This window comes from Eretmochelys imbricata, chromosome 3 (genome assembly GCF_965152235.1).
Source record: "Eretmochelys imbricata isolate rEreImb1 chromosome 3, rEreImb1.hap1, whole genome shotgun sequence".
Taxonomy (NCBI): Eukaryota; Metazoa; Chordata; order Testudines; family Cheloniidae; genus Eretmochelys; species Eretmochelys imbricata.
In genome coordinates, this window is record NC_135574.1 from 188826473 (window position 1) to 188848434 (window position 21962).

Sequence of the window (21962 nt, forward strand, 5' to 3'; positions counted from 1 at the left end):
GATTATAAGATGGGTACCAAACCAAAACCAGAGGTAAAAAATCAATCAGGGAAGTACCTTTTTTACAGGTCCACTTGCTGGACTATTACTTCCGGAACATTCCAAGTAGTCTAATGAGTAAGAACTAATGCCAGATATTATAATTACTAAATAAATGAGCAGTCTGTAGTCCTAAAATTGCAGTATTCTAATCAGGTTCATTTTAAACTTTAAAAAGCTAACAAATTCATTCATAGCTTTCCAAACAAAAGGCAAGTAATGAGAAAGTGAAAATTAAGACCACTTGAACACCCCCTTGGCATATATTACTCACCAAAATAGTTTTAAGCTCCAACATAAAACTGACCAGATCAGAACAGTGTTGCAACCTCTGGGGAGAAAACGTTATCAATTAATTTCCTCCATCCAGTATGTTTCAGTAATAATTTTAGTTTCATTATCTATTTTCTGATATTGTAATAAATCAAAGAATGTAAAATAGGGGGAAAATGCAACAGATTAAACTATATTTCAGTTAAAAAACAGAACAAACCGATTTCAATGTCAGAAATTTTACTGAATAAATTAAGTATTTTTCATATATAATTTAACTGACGCTGACAGCCAATGCGAACAAGTAGTCTTCGTGATTCAGAGCCAATTAAAACTCTTTCCTCATTGACTAAAATTAAATTTTAACCCCACCCTCCCACATTTGGGTGTGTTCAGTGCATTTCTACTTTTCAAGTCCCCAATTTCATTCTTCTGGGTGATAAGTCACACTCTCCTCCTAAAGAGCAGGCTGTAATAGGTAGTTATGTTAGCTAGCTGACGATAGGTCTATACTAGCACTTTATTCGGCAAAGCTTTTGTCTGCAAAGGGTGTGGAAAAAAACACCCCTTGATTGACAAAAGTTTCACTGCCAAAAGCGCTGTTGTGGACAGCACTATTGCAGTGGCAGAGCATCTCCCACGACATAGCTAGTGCTTCTTGTTGGGGTTGGTTTAATTATGCTGGAAGGAGAGCACTCTCACATGGGCACAGAGCAGCTACACAGCGCTGCAGCGGTACAGCTATACCACTGTAAGATCCGTAGTTTAGACATAGCTGTAGATTAGCTTTTTTGACCATAACTGAATGGGTAATTCCATGTTGGAAATGAAAGTAGCCGTCACAATTTTGTAGCCAAGATGGCCCCCGCAGAGTTTCTGTGGACTGCCCACTATTTTTCCAGATAGATCCCATAAGAGTAAGTTCAGACTACACAAGCAACTATAGAACAAAATTAAGCTAACACCCTCCTATTACTGATAGTTCTTTTAAACTCACTTTTTTTGTATTAAGTACCATTAGTAATAAAAAGGAGTACTTGGGGCACCTTAGAGACTAACAAATTTATTTGAGTATAAGCTTTCATGAGCTACAGCTCACTTCATCGGAGGCTTATGCTCAAATAAATTTGTTAGTCTCTAAGGTGCCACAAGTACTCCTTTTCTTTTTGCGGATACAGACTAACACGGCTGCTGCTCTGAAACCTGTTATTAGTAATAAAGAACACGAGAAAAAACAAGAGAGAAAGACAAAAGCATAATTGTTTTCAGTTGTGGGCTTTTCAAGAATAGTTTCCCATAAGATGTCAGCTGCTTTAATATAAAGCATTGGTACATCTTAATAGTCTTCAAAGACTGAAGTTAACAAGAAAATGAAAAAAGTTATTTACAAGACTTCACTTATCTCTCTTCGAAGTAAGTTGTAATTCACCAAGCACCACAAAACAATACATCTTTACAGTACAGTACAATGGAATTTTTTCTTAAATACTTTTAGGATGGTGTGGACAAGTAAAAGCTTTTCAGATTTAATATTCATATTTTTAAAGCTCACAATGGTTTTATAAGAATAATATACCTGTTTCACAATCTGCTGATATCCATGCAATACCTTCTTTAGACACCAACTACACTGTATCCTAGAAATACAGTTTTCATAGTTTTAAATTGATTCAAGTGATGTTTAAACAAGGAAACAGCATATGAAACAAAAGTCCATCTTACAATTTACAAAGTTCCCTCTTGCCCACCTCCCAGAAAAACAAGAATTTTTTTTCCCCAATTTTGAGCTTTTTATACTAACATGAGTTACTTATATTTTTAAATGTCACTTTCTCTAGCCACAGTTCTTTAAAAATTAATAAGTAGACATTTACCTATAAGCCAGTCTCTATTCTAGGTTGAAAACAACAACATAATTCTTACAAGTTAATATGGTTTCATAACACATACTAGAATTTAAAAAAAAAAAAAAATATCCTGAAAATGTCAGAGTTAACTGCCACACATTTTAGTCGAGATATTGAAGATGATGACAAAAAGTATAAATATATAAAAAATAAGCATTGATAGCTTACAAAAGCTAATTAGTTATTGCATTGTAATCTCATTAAAGTTTTAATTATTTTCTTATTTTACTAATCTTCAGAGAAGACAATTAACTGCAATATTGATCAAAGCAACATGGTTGAAAAGACTTTTCATCTTACACTGTATGCTCTTTGGTTCTATTACTTGGATATATTTGTATAACTCCTAGGACAACGGGCATGCAACCTAACTGGGCTCCTGGACACTACACTAATATGAATATTAAATCATCACCGTTCTTAAACACACTTGTTTTCAGGTATTTACAACTCAATGAAAACAGTATTTTTTGGATAGAAATTTCACATAGTTATCAGACAACAAGCAAAAGAAGCCGGAGGCCAGCTACTCTGACACACTAGTATTCATATATGTACACATACTCATACCTCCCCACAGTAAGTCAGAACAAATGTAAGTGTATTGATCATGAAATATTACCTCACCTTGCATTTTTAAGCTGAAAATCTGATGGTAACAGTATCCTTATATGGAAGTCTCTATCCTGGAAAATAAGTGTTTAGTTAAAATGCAAGTTTGCAGATGTATCAAATAGAGAAAATACAGAAACAACTCATAAAGAGAAGCTGCTATGAGAAAAATGGAGGAATAAATGTATCTTATATGGAAATTTTTCTGCATCAGAGACAGCATTATTCCAAACATTGTTTCTTTAATCATTCAGTACAGTTTGTTATCTTTCAGATGAACAAAATTGATAGAGATCTCTGAAACTTTCTCAGTTCACCAGAGTGACGACTTTTAGGGTAGGTCTTCACTGTAATCAAACACCGGGGTTTGCTGAGGTGAGCTGATTCAGGATCCTGGGGCTCAATGTGGGGCTGTAAAACTGCAGTGTAGACATACACTAAGAGACATGCAAGCTCTTATAAAATTCTACAGGACACCTTATTTTTGTTTTTAGAAGCAACCTACAACTCTTAAATTAATTCTACAGTTAGTTACACACCAAAGACTCCAAACAGTAAAAAATGAAAGGCAATTAGCATGCAAGCTATCTTAAAATTGTAGCTTTTATTTTTGTTTTAGGTCCCCCACAGTTATGAACTAATAGCTGCTGCATTCTGAGATATCCCAGCTAACACACAGCTTAACGGGAAAATGGAACTAGTTTATAGGGAATCATTTGTGTGTGCACAAGAGTGTATGTGCGAACGTGTAAATACACAGTTTTGCAAACTGTAGAAGCCCATCCTATAAAGACTTACGCTGTCAGGTTTAGTTTTATGCATGTAAGTAGTCCTAGTGACTTCAGTGCGATTGAGGTTAAACACAGTAACACTGTCTTTGAAATATCAGGCTTTAAACATTAAAAAAAAATCTACTTTATAAACAATGATATACATTTGAAAGAAAGCAACTACCTAGAAAACTTGCATGGTAGTTATGACATCGCTGAAGATCTGGAACAAAGCCAAGATCAAAACAAAACAAAAAACCCACACACTTCCATGTTGAATGTCTCCTTTCCCCTTACTACTTAGAGAATTCACTGCAAAATCCTAATGTAAGCTCATTTCTACAATTCTGGTTTGAATAAAGGGTTGCATCATACCTTCAGTTAAACGAGTGCAGTTTCTATGGCAGATAAGCAGTTAGAGAAGCTTGTTTAAGCCACCAGCAGGTCAGCCATAACATCAGCAAAGATACAAATAATGTTTGGGGAAAAAAATGCCCAATTTTTTTTTTTAAATTATATACACAAATTTTGCTCCAAAGAATAGACATCCCAAAGACACTGCCTTATAGTGGTTTCAAAAATAGAGGAACAATAAAATGTACCCCATAACCTTTACTTTCATCATATATTACACCTCTGAATTTATTACATTTAAATGTTCTCCCCCCCCCCAAGAAAGAAGCAAATGTAATTCTGCCCTTTTCAAAGGTTAAATAACTATGATTCACTGTTTCATTAAAGTACAGAAAGGTAGCAAGAAGTAACTAAGTTTAAAAGGGACATGGTCAATTTGGAAATCACATTTCTGGCTAAAGATTTCACATATTCCAGAAGTATAAACACCTAGTTAGGCTACTCAGATAGAAAAGACTATTCTCTTGGGCGGGGGGGGGGGGGGAGAAGAGGAGGTGGGAGGAAGGGATGGGACATGGTGTTCCTTTTCTTTGTGCATTTACAGGATTTTGTATGTAATCAGTTTCACATGTCAGTGTTTACTCATGTCAGGTAAGAGACCTGCAGAGGAAGAAAAAGTAACCAGCTTTACTAATGAGGTCTATTGTAGGGCACGGACCCCGCCCCGCTCGCTGGGGGGAGGGGGGGAGAGTCCCTCACAAGCCCCGCTCACTAGGGGACGCGGGGGACACGCCCTTAGGGCGGCGTTGCCGGTACCTGCACGGTGACGAACCCCTCGTAGACGCTCCCCTCGCGGTTCTGAGGCAGGAGCAGCGGGCACTGGCGCAGCAGCGCCCCAGCGCCAGCCATCTCCCGCCCCGCGCGCGGGCTCCTTCTCTCCTGGGCGAATCGAACCCCACGCGCCACCACCAAGCCCCGCCTCTGCACGGGCTAGGCGCATGCGCCCTGCCTCTGCCGCGGGGCGAAGGCGGGCTGTGGAGGGGCAAAGCGGCGCTTGAGGAAAGTGGGGGCGGGTGGAGAGCGCGGCCGCGTTCGGGGGCGGGTTATAGATCCGCGCGAGCCTGGTACGTGGCGCGTCGTGTCCCTGCCGCTGCGCGGGCTGATCGCGCTGTCGGGCCGAGCCGAGCCCTGGTGTAAGGCAGTGGGAAGTGCCGCCAAGTGGGTTGGGCTTGGGGCCGGACCCTCGCCCCGCGGTAAGACCCAGGCAAGGAGTTCAGCGCTTTTTCCCGTGCGGCTTGTGCGTGCCCCTGCGCTGCCTCCTGCGGAGCTAACGCGCTCAGCTCCCTCCCCGGGCCTTCAGTGCGCCTCCGCTGGAGTGGGCCCCGGAGAGCTTATCCGAGCTGGGAAAGGTCAGAGGGGGAGCCCTGGCCCAGGCAGTGCAACGCAGCCATTGCCCCGGTTTCGTCAGCGACTCCGCAGCAATGCATGGCCGGGGGCGCTCGCTGACTGCAGTGCAGAGCCAGGGCTGTCCGCCCCCTTGCTGGGCCAGACAGGCTCTTGCTAAGTCCTGACGACCTCTTTGGTAGCAGTAGCACGCAGGGGTAGCTAGGAAGGAGCCAGGCAGTGCACTTGGGCGAGCAGTGGAAATGCAGTTGTTCCTGGGTGGGAGACCAAAGAGTAGGAAAGGATAGCTCCTTAAGTTTTTTGATTAGTTATATTGCAGTAGCTCCTTGAGGCTCCATTGTGCTGGGCACTGTACCAACGAAGAGGAAGTCACTGTCTCCAAGAAATTACAACCTAAATAGACAAAAGAATCAAAGAGTGGAGGAGGGAAGGGAAGTAGTAGTATTCCCATTTTTCTGATGGAGAATTGAGGCACAGTTTTAGGATTAGGACAGAGATTAAGTGATTTGCTCAAGGTCATTCAGGAGGGCAGTTGCAAAGCCAGGAATCGAATTTAGAGCTCTTCACTCACAGTCTTAACAACAAACTTAACAACAAACCCAGCGTTTCCCCCGCACAACAAATATGGGGACACCTGCACTCTGGCCAACGCACAAAGTTAATCTTCTAGTTTGAGCTGCGGACTCAGTGTCATGGTTCTGGTGTTTTGTTCCCATTCTGCCACTACCTCACTAAGGGAATATTGAAGCAGCACCCCAGCAGGATATTAGGTGAACCTCAAATGAGAGGTAATACCTATATCCTAAGACTTGTTATAAGATCCTATGGTAGCTTCTACGAGAATAGGTGGTCACAACAGTCTATGATTTCCTGTATTCTTCGGGCTGGTTAATGTGTTTTGACATGCAATTAGGTAAGTCATTAGAGATCACCAGACCTTTTTCAGTTTATAGGTGATACTGAGTATGAACAGTAGTAGCAGTTGAGTTCTCTACAGATGGTGCTTGTTTGCTTTAGACTATTCAGTTTCCTTGCCTCAGAGTAGGGGTTCGTGGCTTGTTCAGGGTAAGTCCGTGGTGGGCCACAAGATACTTTGTTTACCTGAGCATCCACAGATATGGCCACTCGCAGCTCCTGGTGGCTGTGGTTTGCCATTCCCGGCCAATCGGAGCTGCGGGAAGCGGTGGCCTAGCCCACGCCAACCACGGCCACTGGGAGCTGCGAGTGGCTGTACCTATGGACGTTCAGGTAAACAGAGTGTCTCGTGGCCTACCAGGGGTTTACCCTGAACAAGCCACAAACCAAGTTTGGGAACCCCTGCCTCAGAGGATCCTTGAAAATGTGAGATTTTACTTACCATTTAAAGCAACATTTTGCGTTCTGATCCCCACAGATTGATGTAATAGTCTTTAATTTATCTTTGTGCCAGGTGCTTTCTGTTTGCATCTGTTCATGAGCATCTCATTACGCAATGCTTCCCCTCAAACAGTTAATCTGATGCTTTGCAGTAAATTGCATCCTTAATTGATAAATAAAATGTACTTTGGATCAAAACATTTATTCTCTTGAATTGTTTTCTCTCAAAGTATTCCTTACACCAATAATTACCTTATTTAATTACTTGGTTCCTGTGTATCTTATCAAAGTTGGTATTAGCCTTAATAACATCTCATGCAAAACTAAAGAAGCACCATCCCTCTTTTAGTCTTCAGTATTACAGCAGATGTCAATTCATGTGTGTCTAATCATGTATAGTCACTGTGTAAAACTCGCAAATAAAAACAGTACTCTAAGTAAGAAACTTAAATGAATAGCTTTCTAAGCAATTATTTATACTCTACCTGGTGACCATTATTATAAACATAATTTGTTTATATACCCCTTACAGTTTTAAGCATCAAGTTTCTTGGTACAAAAATACAATTTATTTTTAGTGTGCTTGTTTGGAACATGCTGAATAAGGATATCTCACATCATGCTGGTTGATTTGGCATAAAGGACCAATTTCCATTAAATAAATAAACAAACCAAAAATGGTAGTAAAGACGGTTCTTGTAGCAAAATAGGTATCAAGAGTCAATCTCACACCCATAGGTCACCCTTTGATCCAATTAAATATTCTATTGAATTAAGATCATGAAAAGCCGGAGTGACCACCCAGCCTATCGAAAACTATTAACTGGCTCAGACCAGTTAATGCTCTACTCTTGAAAAGAAAGCTAGCGCAGCCACTGAAAATAACTCACTGAATAAGTAGCAGTTTCCACAGTTGTTTCACTGTCCCATAGCAATATTTTTCCCCCATTTCCAATACAGAAATTTTTGAGATATCGTACTTTTTCCTGCTAAATTTATAATCAAATGCTTTGATTTATGCTCTATGGCAGAAGTTCTCAAACTGGGGGTTGGGAACCCTCGGGGGTCACGAGGTTATTACCTCAGGGGTCATGAGCTGTCAGCCTCCACCCCAAACCCTGCTTTGCCTCCAGTATTTATAATGGTGGTAAATATACTAAAAAGTGTTTTTAATTTATTGGTGGGGGGGGGTCGCACTCAGAGACTTGCTATGTACAAAAGTTTGAGAACGACTGCTCTATGGGCATAATGCAGTAAAGTATTTGATTAAGTCCCGTTGTAGTTTTAGGGTGTGCTTATAGTTTAGCATATGCTTAAGTGCTTTGGTGAATCAAGACCTTTAAGAACTATACTGTGTTCAAGTAGTTGTGACAAACAAATGTGGGGAAAAATTACCCATTGAACTTGACTTAACATAAGGACTAGAATCACTTCGGAGTTTTAAAACCAGGCTGAACAAAACATAAGTAATATACTGTAAGTAAATCTTTTCTTCATTGTCAGGGAGATGGCTGTTTCCATATTTAACTATTATGATTTTAAAAATCTTCAACAAGACACCAAAAGTTACTTCATTTTTGCAAAAATGGCTCCAGCTCTGGGAAGCAAAGGACTTCATGGTTGCAATGTATCTAATTCTTCTAAAGGTTTCGTTTACGTTAGGGGATCTCAAACTTCATTGCACCGTGACCCCCTTCTGACAAAATTACTTGGTCCCCAGAGGGGAGACCAAAACCTGAGCCTGCCCGAGCCCCAGGGGAGAGGGGGACGGGAGGAGGCAAAGCCTGAGCCCCACCACCTTGGGCAGGGGGACCAACGCTGAAGCTCAAGAGTTTCAGTCCCAGGCAGGGGGCCTGCAACCTGAGCCCTGCCATCCAGGGATGAAGCCCTTGGGCTTTGGCCCTGGGCCACAGCAAGTCTAAGCTAGCTCTGGCAATCCCATTCAAAAGGGGTCCCACCCCACAGTTTTAGAACCACTGCTTTACGTAATTGCTGCTGTGAAAGGATTTGTTTTGGTGATTGATTGTGTTGCTGTCACAGAGTATGTTGTTTGTTTGTGAGCATTGTAAGAAGATTCAACATAGTGCAAAAAGACTCTTTGTCTGAAGTAGAGCCAGTCTAATAATAATAACAAAATTTACACATATATATGATTGAGAATCAAAGCATTGAGTTCTGTTTGCTTTGATTTATGGGGTTATGTTATTTATAACTATTGAGTTTTCACTCAGATGCTTGGCTCTTACAAAAATTTCACAGATTCTGTCACAAATAAATTAATGAAAATGATAAAAGTTTGTTGTTCATTATTTACCCATTTAAATCTTTCATTCATCTAGTTAAAGAGCAGAAACAATACTTTGTGACTTGGGTGAGAAAGTATACAATATAAAGACCAAATACTCAAATTTGTTAGTCTCTAAGGTGCCACAAGTACTCCTTTTCTTTTTGCAGATACAGACTAATACGGCTGCTACTCTGAAACCTGTCAAAAGGATCAGTTCTTAAACAACTAGTAGGTTGGGAATTATTCATCAAATCCTTTCAGTAAACAGTTACCAATAATGAATACAGTTACAAAACTTGGGATTCATTTGAAAATCACTCAGTAACCAAAAAAGGCCTACATGGAAGTAAAATGTAATCAAAGTATTTTATGAAAAACAGGAAAGTAGAAATACTATAACATTAATCGCCTGTATTGATATCTCTAACATAAAATTACAAACAGAAAATAGAATGTTCCATTAAAAACATGCAAAATTATAAACACTGTTACTTCTGATCTTCATCAGAACTCAGTGTCATCTTATTAATCTTTCCCAAATGTATTCTTCTTTTTAGCTGTATGTAATGCCATATAACAGCTAAAAACAAGGAAGAGAGATGGCAGAGTGTGACCAGCCAGTGCTTTGTACGGCACCAGTTTAAGAATTCCTACCCTAGTTAAGTCTGAAGAGGCTAAAACTTTTTTTTTTTAAATTGTCTGTAATTAAATAACAGTGAAGGAATGCCTTGAGCATGCTGTGGTTTTAATGATTTTTTTCAAATGAAGCCCAGTCAGAGTCACTGAATTATGAACATCATCATCCCCAAAAGCCACAATATATGCAGGCTTGTTCAGGACAGACTGTGACTTTGTTAACTAAACAAGAAGGTTAGGACTTGGACAAAATATCACCTACTTTCTCTCTAGACAAAAAAATTGACAAGATAAGCCCGGTTTAAATGCAAGTAAGCAATTTTCTTCTCTTGGGCCCTGATTCTCCAGCATATCTCAGCACAGCTCAAGCATAGTAGAAAGTGTAGGTATAGCTCCTTGATCTTCAGCCATCTGGTCCTGTTAGAAGTTAGGTAACAAGGGGCCTATTCTAACTTTCACCCTGACCCTGTTCTAGTGAAAGATCAGGCATAGTGGAGCTCAGTTCCACTACAGGCCCTCTCTCTCCCATGACTGGAATGCCACTGACACTTCTCCTGCCCTCCCCCTTCCCCTTCCTCCCAGTCATTTTATACCAGGGAAACTGGTGGGGGGAATGGCTTTTCACTGGGGAGGAGTTCCCTTGCACAATGGGAATTCTTTATCTCCACCTATTTTAAGGCCACTTTGCATCATATGTGGCACAAAGTGGCCTTGGTGGACCAGAGAATCTGGCCCTAGGTTTTCAAATACTTCACTACTGCTGTTTTGTCTTTGTTCTAATGATCTTAAATGATTCTTTTGTCATATGTTAGAGCTTAATATCAGAAGTAAATGTATCAGCAGCAAAAGCAAGCACATTGATGAATTAGTTGACAATCTAGTCCTAAAGTTCATAAAGTTTTGGGTTTTTTTAGCATTTTAAAATTTCTAATACTTTGGTTTATAGGGTTCTGCCAACCTAGATTTTTCTGTGCAGATGTATGCAAAAGGATGTTGGCACCCAAAAATCCCTTCTATTTGTCAGATGACCCACTGAAGTGGCTGCTGTATGAACATTGATGCCCCCCTACAAATTAGCTTCTTGACATAAAGAAGATAGGTGCTCTAAAGCCCAATTTACATCTTCCTGAATTATATAAATATTCCCTTAACAGACACTGGCAGTTCAAGAAGACCAGGCCCATACATATGTTGCATTGATTCTAAAGGCTCAAGGGAATGCAGTTAATCCCTTTCAAACATTGTAGCGTGCACACGCTTGGAGATCTTCCAAACTGCCAGCTGAAAGTTGCCTTTCAGAACCAGTGGATGTGTGGTGTTCTGAGATTCCAAAAGAAGATACAATATTAGGCCAAAATCTGACCACACACCAGTGTAAAGCCAGATTATTTCAATTAATTTTAATGGAGATATTTTGGATTTACACCAGTGTAAACATCAAATTCTGACACATTAGGTCATCAGTGGGTGTTTTGGATCTCCTATTGAATTCACCATGGTTTTGTCCATATGTGTACCTAAATGAATATTATAATTCTATACCAGATACTTCAATCCTTTCCAGTATATATAATCACATTGCACCAGTTACACATATTTGTACTTGCCTGGAAATATTGCTACAGCTATTAGAGTAGACTAGACATATCTGGAGTCTGATGACATTTAGGAAATGCTACAAAACCTTCCTCTTTGACAAAGCATTTCCTCCATAACAGGAGTATACTCACAAAATTAAGACCCACTTCTTCTGTATCCTTGACCCCTAAAAACACCAAATAGAAGCTCATAAGTCAAACAAACAAAATCCTCTGCAAAGCTTTTATAACCCAAGAAAGAGAAGAGCACAATACTGTGTGAAGTCGACTAGAAACTTCTCTATTGCCAATTGATTTTATGTGGAAAGTAAAATCAGATGCTATGGTGATGGGTAGCAGTATAAAACCCTAAGATAAATTGATAGTTTTAAATAATATAAATGCTACAATGACCTAAATTCTTATATTGAACGTGGACTTTTGTACACACGAGTTATGCACACAAAACATTCAGTGCAAACACGTTGGAGTTGCCTTTATGCAAAGGCATATGCACATCTCCTATGTGGGCACAGGGATTGGGTATTTTACTTTTGCATACAATTTTTTTAAAATGTAAACATTAAATTTAAAACAATTGCAGTGTGGACTATATTGCTTATTAGTTTATCTACAATAATTACCAAACTTTTGAACACCATTTTATAATCATTGGAAGAAAAGAGCCATATATAAGAGGACGATAGATGGTTCCTGGGTTTTTAAAGGTGAGGAGATGTAACTGAGTCTGTGAAAATTCAAAAATCATGGTAGAGTACTGAGTTGCATTCGTCCAGGGTATAATCAAAGCAACTGAATCAGAGTTGGAGACATCATTTGTATTGACAGAAAGTATATGGATCAAAGAACTTCTTTTTGGAAATTTAATAGTATTACACTTTAAAGCTCAAGTACACAAATCATATTGCACAATTCAGAGTCATGGTCAAACAGATTCGTATGAAATTGAAGTTATTTTACTATATAGAAATTTTACTAATACTGTGCTAAAATGTAATGCTGTGATTAGCCAGATTATGATCTCGAAATTATAGTACTAAACCATTGTAAATCAATGTTGTCAAAGTAATAAAAAATTACCATGTAAAAATACTGTGTTTGGTGTGAGCAGAAGGAATAACCAGCATGTAGCAAGGACATAGGGCAATAGGAATGAGCAGCACATAGTTCACATTTTCAGGGTTTTCTTCACACCTATGAGAGCTAGAAACTCATATAATCAGTTAGATTCTGGAGCATCTATTTGGGACTGACTTTATTAATTTCTGAACTTCATGATGGAGTGAAAATAAGGGCAACTATATTTTTAAAATGTGAAGATTGGCCGATATCTGAAAGATTTATCTGAAAGAACCCCAGGTTGTGGATGGGGGATCTTTAAGTCAAAGGAGTATAAAAACAGTGAGAAACAGTATTTTAAAAGGGCCTTTTTGAATTAAACTCATGAACGATTTAACAGATTTATTTGAAAATACTCAAAAAGTTCACTCTTTTCTTACTTTAAGCAGAAACATTCAATGTAAACTTCAGAGTTGAATGTGACCAGTGCCTTTGTAATATAGTATGTTTTTATATATCTTCATAACGGGGCTAGAGCATTTGTGGCCACGACATTTTAAAGCCAATAGATGCAACATTATAACTGTATATTAAATAAAAGGTTGAAACTAAAGCACTTTATTATATATAACTTTATAATAGTTTCAAGAAAGCAAAGAGGAATAGGAGCTTAGACTGTAAGAGTAGACAACATTGTGCAGAAATAGACAAAATAAAAATACATAATATGATGTAATAGGAAACAAAAAAATTAAGAGGAGGATTTTCCTAGAGAAAACAATTTTATTTTATTGTAAAGCTCTAAATGAATAAAATAAAGTCTTTGAATGTGAAGATGATTAAAAAGACAAAATCATTTAGCTAAAGATATTTACAAATTTAGAGTCTTTCATTTTGATTATAATTTTAATTAGCTGGACACTGGGGGGGATGAAAATGAAAGCCTACATCATCTACTTAGTCTTTAAATTGCATTCCACCTTAATTTTCTGCTCTTCAGTTCTTAATTTTCTCTATTTTTGTTCTAAGTAATCCAGTTATCAGACTAAAGTGATTTTCTCTCAGCCAGGTTTAACATTCAGTATTTGAGTCTGTGAACCAAAAGTTCATCCCACTGCTTCAATTTTTATTCTTTCAATAGCAGAAACTCTCCAGGTAACTTTTTCAGTCTTTTGTCTATACAGCAGGGTGCTTTATGTTCACATGACAGTTATGCAACTAATAACAAAGACTTCTATTTTAAAAATAACTATGCTCCATTTACACAGTTTCCCACAGAATTTACTCATAAAATGCAGGATGCACCAAAAAAGATGAAATGCTGCTGTTATCCTGTTCATTAAACCGATTTTGCTAAATGCAGCTGAGTTCCTTGCTTTTGGGTCTCAGAGGAAAGGGATAGAGTCAGCCAAAATCAGTTGTTCTTAAATAAAAGAACAAGCTACACTTAGTGTTTGTTTCTTTTTAAATAACTTGCTTTAAAGGGAAGGTTCCCCTCCAAAATGTATTTCGATTCTTTTGTATCAAAGCTAAGTATGGGCTGTTGTGTGGTGATGGACTTTATTTTGTGACCCTGAGGATTGTTAAGAATCGTTTATATTATGGGGTGGTGTTATCCACCATGAAAGCTCTGTGCAGTTCTTAAGGGACCCACAAGAGGGGCTAAAAGGGGCAGGGTGCCTGCAAAGGGACCCCTGGCCACAACGGGGTGATCAGTAAACAGACCCCCCCCGCAGCTGCATTTAATTATGTGCTTTCCTGAATCAGGGCCCATGAGCTGATTCAAAGTCTGTTGAAGTTAACAGAGACTCCCCTTGACTTCAATGAGCTTTGGCTCAGGCCTATTGTTAGCAAAGGTAAGCATGTAGTTAACTGCTTTGCTGAATAGGTATGGACTTACATGATCAAAGTTAAGCATCTGCTTAGGTGAATCAAGAAATCAAATCAATCAAACCTCAACAGCTACTGACGCTCAATAACTTGGAAAATCAAACCACTTATTCAGGAATCTAAATATGGCTCTAGATTCCTAACTTAAGTTAGCCTGATTTGCAGGGAAAGTCAATGGCAGAGCCAGGAATAGAAACCAGGAGCCTTGACTGCTAGTTTTCTGGTCTAATCGGACATGCTGATTCCACACTGTGTATTGAAATATATACATTAAATAAACCAACGTGTATCAAAGTCAGGGTGGATTTGATTTAAATCACTAGTCAAGAAGCTTCGAATTAATCATTGATTTCTACATAAAAGTGCATTCTTGGTGGTTGTTATAACCTTAATACATATTCTTCACAACTCTGAGATAGATGTAGGTTTCATTTTTAGAAGTATATACACACACACACACACTATACATTAAGTGATTTATTTAAAAAAAAACTTTTCAAATTAGTTTTACATCTATATCAGAAAATGAGTGATTTGTTTGATTTTTTCAGTTACCAAAGGTAACTGAAGGAGATATTTAGGAAGTCATTGGGAGGTGAACGATCTCCAATTCAACAAGTTAATCATTAATATTTGGAGGATTTTCTTGCTGTGCTGTATTAGAAGGAGACCACCACCAGACAGACATTTAAATTGTTAAAAACAACAACAACATGTACTGTGGATTTTTTTCTTCAAATGGCAAACATAATATTTTAATAAAACGAGCATACGAATTTTTGAATTTAGTTAAACATTCAAGTTTTTTAAAATCAGGTTTGTTTTTGTTAAAATTTTTTTTAACTAAAATAGTTAAATGAAACATTAAACAAAAACTTAAAGTCGACTGTCAGCCAGGTCAACATGAGAAACCTAAAATACTGGCTTCTGCAGCTAGCTCAGTCGTCTTCACCTTCATTTTCCTGTTTGTTCATAATCTGGAAAAGAAAAAACTAATGTTCCTGCTTTTTCAGGTCCCAAACGATTTCTTGATTTGGAATGAATTAGTCCAAAGGAAGAAAATATTCTCTCACTGGCAGAAGCAGCTACTGCTGTTAAAAGTGAGATTATCACTTCAGTCTCTGACTGGTCACTTCATCCTTAGCTCTGAAGTTGATTATAGTTGGAATTATGGAGGGATGATTTCTGGATGTCCGTGTCATAGACAACTCCTCTTCTTCAGCAGTTAAGGTTTGACTCTGGTACTGCGTATTGAGAATATTTGCAAGAAAATGAGCTGGAGATAGTGCTTGTCCCATTCTTTTTTTAATGCTTATAATTTAACTCTGTCATTGAATATTTCTCTTTTTAAGATCTCACTCAGTTCCTTCCAAATTTCAACAGCGTCAGCAATAAAACAGCTATTTCCCTGCATTTTGTTCAAGGCTACAGAAATAGGCTTCAGGGTACTCAGCATGTGTTCAACATTTCCCTTAAGCCCAATTTTAGCTGTGACAGTGCCATCTATTTTTTCATTTTGTTCACAAACTATCATCAGATTAGGCCAGTTCTTGATATAGTGCTCAAAACAGTCCACTACCGAGTTCCATCGCACATCTTGAGGGAGAGTTAGCTTGGTTCCTCCCACTTTTTTTTCAGAGCAGCTGCTGTAAAGTGATTGTTAAGTAAGTATTTTGCAATTTCAATAACATTAACCTTTATTTCTGGAACACAGAAGTCTTTGGCTAGGAGGTGCATCAAATGAGTACGGCAACCGTATGTTATTAGCTTGGGACTCTTCACTCTCTTCTGAATTTCTTCTAATCTTGGATACATTTGGAGCCTTGTCTGTGACCAAGCTGCATACTAGACATTTGAATTTTTTTTCCCCCCACAGTTTTTATAACTTTTACTGTTACTTCTTGTAAGTATTTTGCTGCGTGTGCATTTCCTGATGTATCAATTGTTTCTGTAAGGAAGACATTCCCAAAATCTTCTGTTGTCACACAAGCACATACAACAGGATCATTGTGGACATTGCTCCACCCATCAGGACTCAGGTTAACAATTTTACCCTCTAGACCTTTTGCACACTGCTCAATTTCTCTTTCATACACTTTATCCAGCAATTTGCCTGTGACATCTGCTCTGTTGGGTGGACTTTATCCTGGTCTTAATGACAGAACCATGTTAATGAAGTGTGGGTTCTCAATCATATGGAAAGAGAGTTTGTTGCATAAACAAACTGGGCAATTTTTTCATCAGTTACCTCTTTTTGTAATCTGCTGGTTCTTATCACAAACTTATCTATGGTTGTTTCTGGATGATGGAGATTTTTTTTTTCTTTTCGCTAAAGGTGATATACTGTGGCTATGTGACATACATGATGTGACCGAAACACTATCATTGGCAGGTAACTCTGAAACTATAAAAAATGAAGGTGAATAGTCTTCAGAATCCTGTATGTTGAGGATGGATTCTCCTAAACAAAATAAGTCAATGCAGTTATTTAATTATTATTACCATACTGCTCATTTAGTATTACTCATTGCATTCACTGACACTCAGTACTACTTTAAAGGTGAAATTGTAAAAGGAAGCTCTGCCTATTTCAGCTATTTAGTTTTTATTACAACTGCATCTAAAATGAGAGTACCATAGAGCAACAACTGTATTTTTTGCTCAAACATGAGAATTCAAGAATAGTCCAGAAGGAAGACAGGTCGTCCTTAAAAAAGTAGTATGAAATAAAAAAAGTTGACCAACCTGAAAATCCTGCATGTTCAGACATGTTACTTTCATCGTCTTCAATGCAGCATCGTCCTGAGAAGGAACACTTCTCATGATGTTGTTTCATTCGGGCAACTAGGCCTTGCATTTCTTTGTTGCACTGTTTGCATTTTGCATTCCTACTTGTCTTACCCACAGGTAGAGGAACTTCATTAAAATATTCCCAAACTGGGTCTCTTTTACGGCCTGCTGCCATTATAGGTTTTCTTTTCTAGTGAGAGAATGGTATGGTAGATCTCAAATCAATGAAGGCTACGCTCAGAAAGACCTCAAGACTTCTGGAATATGCTGCTCAAACAGTTTCACTTTTGTTTCTACTGCCTGTCCCATTTATTTTAAAACATTTTTGTTGTTAACAGGCATGTTATCTCTGGAGACACAAATCTACAGTTTGATAACTGCAAAACTAAGCATCTCCAATGGAATCTTCTAGACTGAGCACTGAGTCCCATTGGGTACATAGAAAGATTAAACCTCAATCTATACAGAAGCTCCTAGAACCCCATAAAATTGGGTCCCTAATCCATGAACTATTGGAACTCATTTACAAAAATTTTCTTAAACATTACATGAATATATTGTCTCATGCTATAGAATTAGAATTTATAATCCCTATTCCATGACGAGATATCTTTGAGCTATAATGTATCTATCTTAAATAGGTTTTTTTCCCTCAAAAAGGATTTTACAAAAAAAATCCATTTTGATTTTAAAAAAAAATTGATTTTATCCACCCTGATCAAAGTTTAAAAAAAAAACACAACTCCTGGTATCTAAGAACATTGTTCCACTTAGAAATGAGGCACCAGTTTTTATCAGTGAGCAGAAGTAACCACTGGAACAAACTCCCAGTGGAGTGATAGATTCTCCATCTCTTGATGGCTTCAAATCAAGAATGGAAGATGCTTTAGTAAAGCAAAAGTTACTGGGCTCAGTACAGGGGTAACTGGGTGAAATTGTATGCCTGTGATATGATGGAAAATAGACTAAGTGATCTTATAGTCCCTGGGATCTTAAAAACCTATGAATTAAGTATTTTTTAAAATTATGAGTCAGACTTATTTCTTATAAATTGGGACAGCTCCATTGATGTTGACCTTACACCAGCTAAGGATTTGGTTCTGTATATCTGAATGTAGAGAATTATTTTCAGGTGCAACAATAAGAATGAAAGACATATGTAGAGAAAACTTTAAGAAATAAAACTAAATGGGGTTTAGAGAACTACTCACTAAATCACATTTTTAAGAGTGACGGTTAAAGTGTTGATGAACGAATATAAGCTGATGAGTCAGGGACACTAAAAGACCAACGTATGGGTTTCACTAGATATTACAATAAGTACTGAGAGTTTCACTTTATAACCCAATGTGATTAAACAGCATACTGTTGGAAATGCAGATGTGATACTATTATAGTAAAATAAGCCTTTTAAAAAGATGTTTCTAACTAAATCATGAAAAACACAAAGAAAAGGGGGAGACACTTTGCTAAAAATGCAACAACGTGTGTTTGGGACTGATCTCTGAAGTCTCACACTTCACCAAGGGGTTTTTGAGCTTTCAGTTATACAACAGTTCTAGGGACCTATGGTTTGAAGTCTAGTCAACATTGTAATGGCTTTGCATTACTAGGTGGTGTGTCTGCATGCAAGCTATGAGAAGGATTGTAATAAAAGAAGTTCTGGTTTTAGGATGACCTTGCACCCCTAGGGATGGGATCCAAAAAGGGACTTAGGTGTTGCATCATTGAATGTCATGGCACCTAGAAAAGTCACAGGAACAGCACTGTGATCCACAAAATGAAATTAGCCCCCAGGCTCCCTACACAATGCATGGGGAGAGATAGGGGCCCAAGAACGCGAGCCACAAAAGTGAGGAGCTGCTTAAGCTAGTCATTGGGAGATGCCGCTAAGAAGGGTGTGTGCTAAGCCCTGCCCCTCTCAGAGATAGGCACCTAAATCTGGCTGCACAGAGGTGCCTGTGTCAGTTTAGCAATCCTCACATGGGAGCCAGCCTTTAGAATCAAGTGGCTTAGGCACTTGAGCTGCTTTTTGAGGGAATGAGTTAGGTGCCTGCTTTGCTCCACATAAGAGAGCCAGAGGAGGAACCACCCAGATTAGAATTTTTAGCTCAGTAGTTAGAGCACTTGCCTGGGATGTGTGAGACCCAGGTTCAATCCTTCACTCTGTCTGATAGGAGGAAGGATCTGAACTCTCGGGAGAGTGCTCTAACCACTGAGCTATAAAATATTCTGAGGTGGTGCTCCCTCAATCTCTCCTGTTGAAGCTGTCGTACGCCAGTTGGAGGAAAGGCACTGGACCTGGGGGTCTCCCATCTACCAGAGACATGCCATGACCACTGGACTTCAGAGTCATTCCCATTCTATCTCTGGCCCAATTACTGGTTTTCCACACTGGACTAGTGACAGATGGTCAGCATTAGGAGAGAGGTTCATGAAAACCAACTGTTCATGCCTGGGAAAGGCTTTTCAACAAAATACTATTTTCTTAAATGTTGGTTTGCAAGAAACTACTCTGAGGCAAAAACAATTCCCAGCATTTTTTTCCCACAACCTGGACATAGTTATGTTGTGTTTACTTGGTATTTTGGAAAAAACGTGACTGTTATTTTCATGCAAGAGAACAGCCTTCCGTATAGAATCATGGAAGATTAGGGTTGGAAGAGACCTCAGGAGGTCATCTAGTCCAACCCCCTGCTCAACGCAGGACCAACCCCAACTAAATCATCCCAGCCAGGGCTTTGTCAAGCTAGGCCTTAAAAACCTCTAAGGATGGAGATTCCACCACCTCCTTAGGTAACGCATTCCAGTGCTTCACCACCCTCTGAGTGAAATAGTGTTCTCATATCCAGCCTAGACCTCCCTGACTGCAATTTGAGACCATTGCTCCTTGTTCTGTCATCTGCCACCACTGAGAATACCCTAGCTCCATCCTCTTTGGAACCCTCTTCAGGTAGTTGAAGGCTGCTATCAAATCCCCCCTCACTTTTCTCTTCTGCAGACTAAACAAGCCCAGTTCCCTCACTCTCTCCTCATAAGTCATGTGTCCCAGCCCCCTCATCAGTTTTGTTGCCCTCTGCTGGGCTCGCTCTAATTTGTCCACATCCTTTCTGTATGGGGGGCCCAAAACTGGACACAATACTCCAGATGTGGCCTCACCAGTGCCAAATACAGGGAAATAATCACTTCCCTCGATCTGCTGGCAATGTTCCTAATAATGCAGCCCATATTCCATTAGCCTTATTAGCAACAAGGGCACACTGTTGACTCATATCCAGCTTCTCATCCATTGTAATCCCCAGGTCCTTTTCTGCAGAACTGCTGCTTAGCCAGTCGGTCCCCAGCCTGTAGCAGTGCATGGGATTCTTCCATCTTAAGTAGAGGACTCTGCACTTGTCCTTGTTGAACCTCAGATTTCTTTTGGCCCAATCCTCCAATTTGTCGAGGCCACTCTGGACCCTATCCCTACCCCTACCCCTACCTCTCCCCCAGATTAGTGTCATCTATGAACTTGCTGAGTTTGCAATCTATCCCATCATCCAGATTAATAGAAGATGTTGAACAAAACCGGCCCCAGAACCGACCTCTGGGGTACTCTGCTCAATACCGGCTGCCAACTAGACATCGAGCCGTTGATCAGTACCTGCTGAGCCTGACAAACTAGCCACCTTTCTATCCACCTTATAGTCCATTCATCCAATCCATACTTCTTTAACTTGCTGGCAAGACTACTGTGGGAGACCGTATCAAAAGCTTTTCTAAAGTCAAGATATATCAAGTCCACTGCTTTCCCCACATCCACAGAGCCAGTTATCTCATCATAGAAGGTAGTCAGGTTGATCAGGCATGACTTGCTGTTGGTGAATCCATTTTGACTGTTCCTGATCACCTTTCTCTCCTCCAAGTGCTTCAAAATGGTTTCCTTGAGGACCTGCTCCATGATTTTTCCAGGGACTGAGGTGAGGCTGACCAGTCTGTAGTTACCCGGTTTCTCCTCCTTCCCTTTTTTAAAGATGGGCACTCTATTTGCCTTTTTCCAGTCATCCAGGGCCTCCCCCAATCACCACAAGTTTTCAAAGAGAATGCCCAATGGCTCTGCAATCACATTCATAGAATACCAGGGTTGGAAGGGACCTCAGGAGGTCATCTAGTCCAAACCCCTGCTCAAAGCAGGACCAGTCCCCAATTAAATCATCCCAGCCAGGGCTTTGTCAAGCCTGACCTTAAAAAAACTTCTAAGGAAGGAGATTCTACCACCTCCCTAGGTAACGCATTCCAGTGTTTCACCACCCTCCTAGTGAAAAAGTTTTTCCTAATATCCAACCTAAACCTCCCCCACTGCAACTTGAGACCATTACTCCTTGTCCTGTCCTCTTCCACCACTGAGAATAGTCTAGAACCATCCTCTCTGGAACCACCTCTCAGGTAGTTGAAAGCAGCTATCAAATCCCCCCTCATTCTTCTCTTCTGCAGACTAAACAATCCCAGTTCCCTCAGCCTCTCCTCATAAGTCATGTGTTCCAGACCCCTAATCATTTTTGTTGCCCTTCGCTGGACTCTCTCCAATTTATCCACATCCTTCTTGTAGTGTGGGGCCCAAAACTGGACATAGTACTCCAGATGAGGCCTCACCAATGTCGAATAGAGGGGGACGATCACTTCCCTCGATCTGCTGGCAATGCCCCTACTTATACATCCCAAAATGCCATTGGCCTTCTTGGCAACAAGGGCACACTGCTAACTCATATCCAGCTTCTCGTCCACTGTCACCCTTAGGTCCGTTTCCGCAGAACTGCTGCCTAGCCATTCGGTCCCTAGTCTGTAGCTGTGCATTGGGTTCTTCTGTCCTAAGTGCAGGACTCTGCACTTATCCTTATTGAACCTCATCAGATTTCTTTTGGCCCAATCCTCCAATTTGTCTAGGTCCCTCTGTATCCTATCCCTCCCCTCCAGCGTATCTACCACTCCTCCCAGTTTAGTATCGTCC

General features: G+C 39.6%; 1 protein-coding gene across 1 annotated transcript in view; it reads right to left on the reverse strand.

Annotated features, from left to right (window-relative positions):
• The window catches only part of FANCL (FA complementation group L), an 85789-nt gene extending 80862 nt beyond the window's left edge, over positions 1 to 4927 (reverse strand). Inside the window, exons 1-4 of the mRNA XM_077813967.1 lie at positions 4772 to 4927; positions 2847 to 2905; positions 1889 to 1949; positions 314 to 370 (exon numbers count right to left, since the gene is read on the reverse strand). Of these exons, the coding sequence (XP_077670093.1) occupies positions 314 to 370; positions 1889 to 1949; positions 2847 to 2905; positions 4772 to 4864 (270 nt within the window). The 5' untranslated portion in view covers positions 4865 to 4927. The remainder of the gene's footprint in view (positions 1 to 313; positions 371 to 1888; positions 1950 to 2846; positions 2906 to 4771) is intronic.
• Positions 4928 to 21962: the final 17035 nt, after the last annotated feature.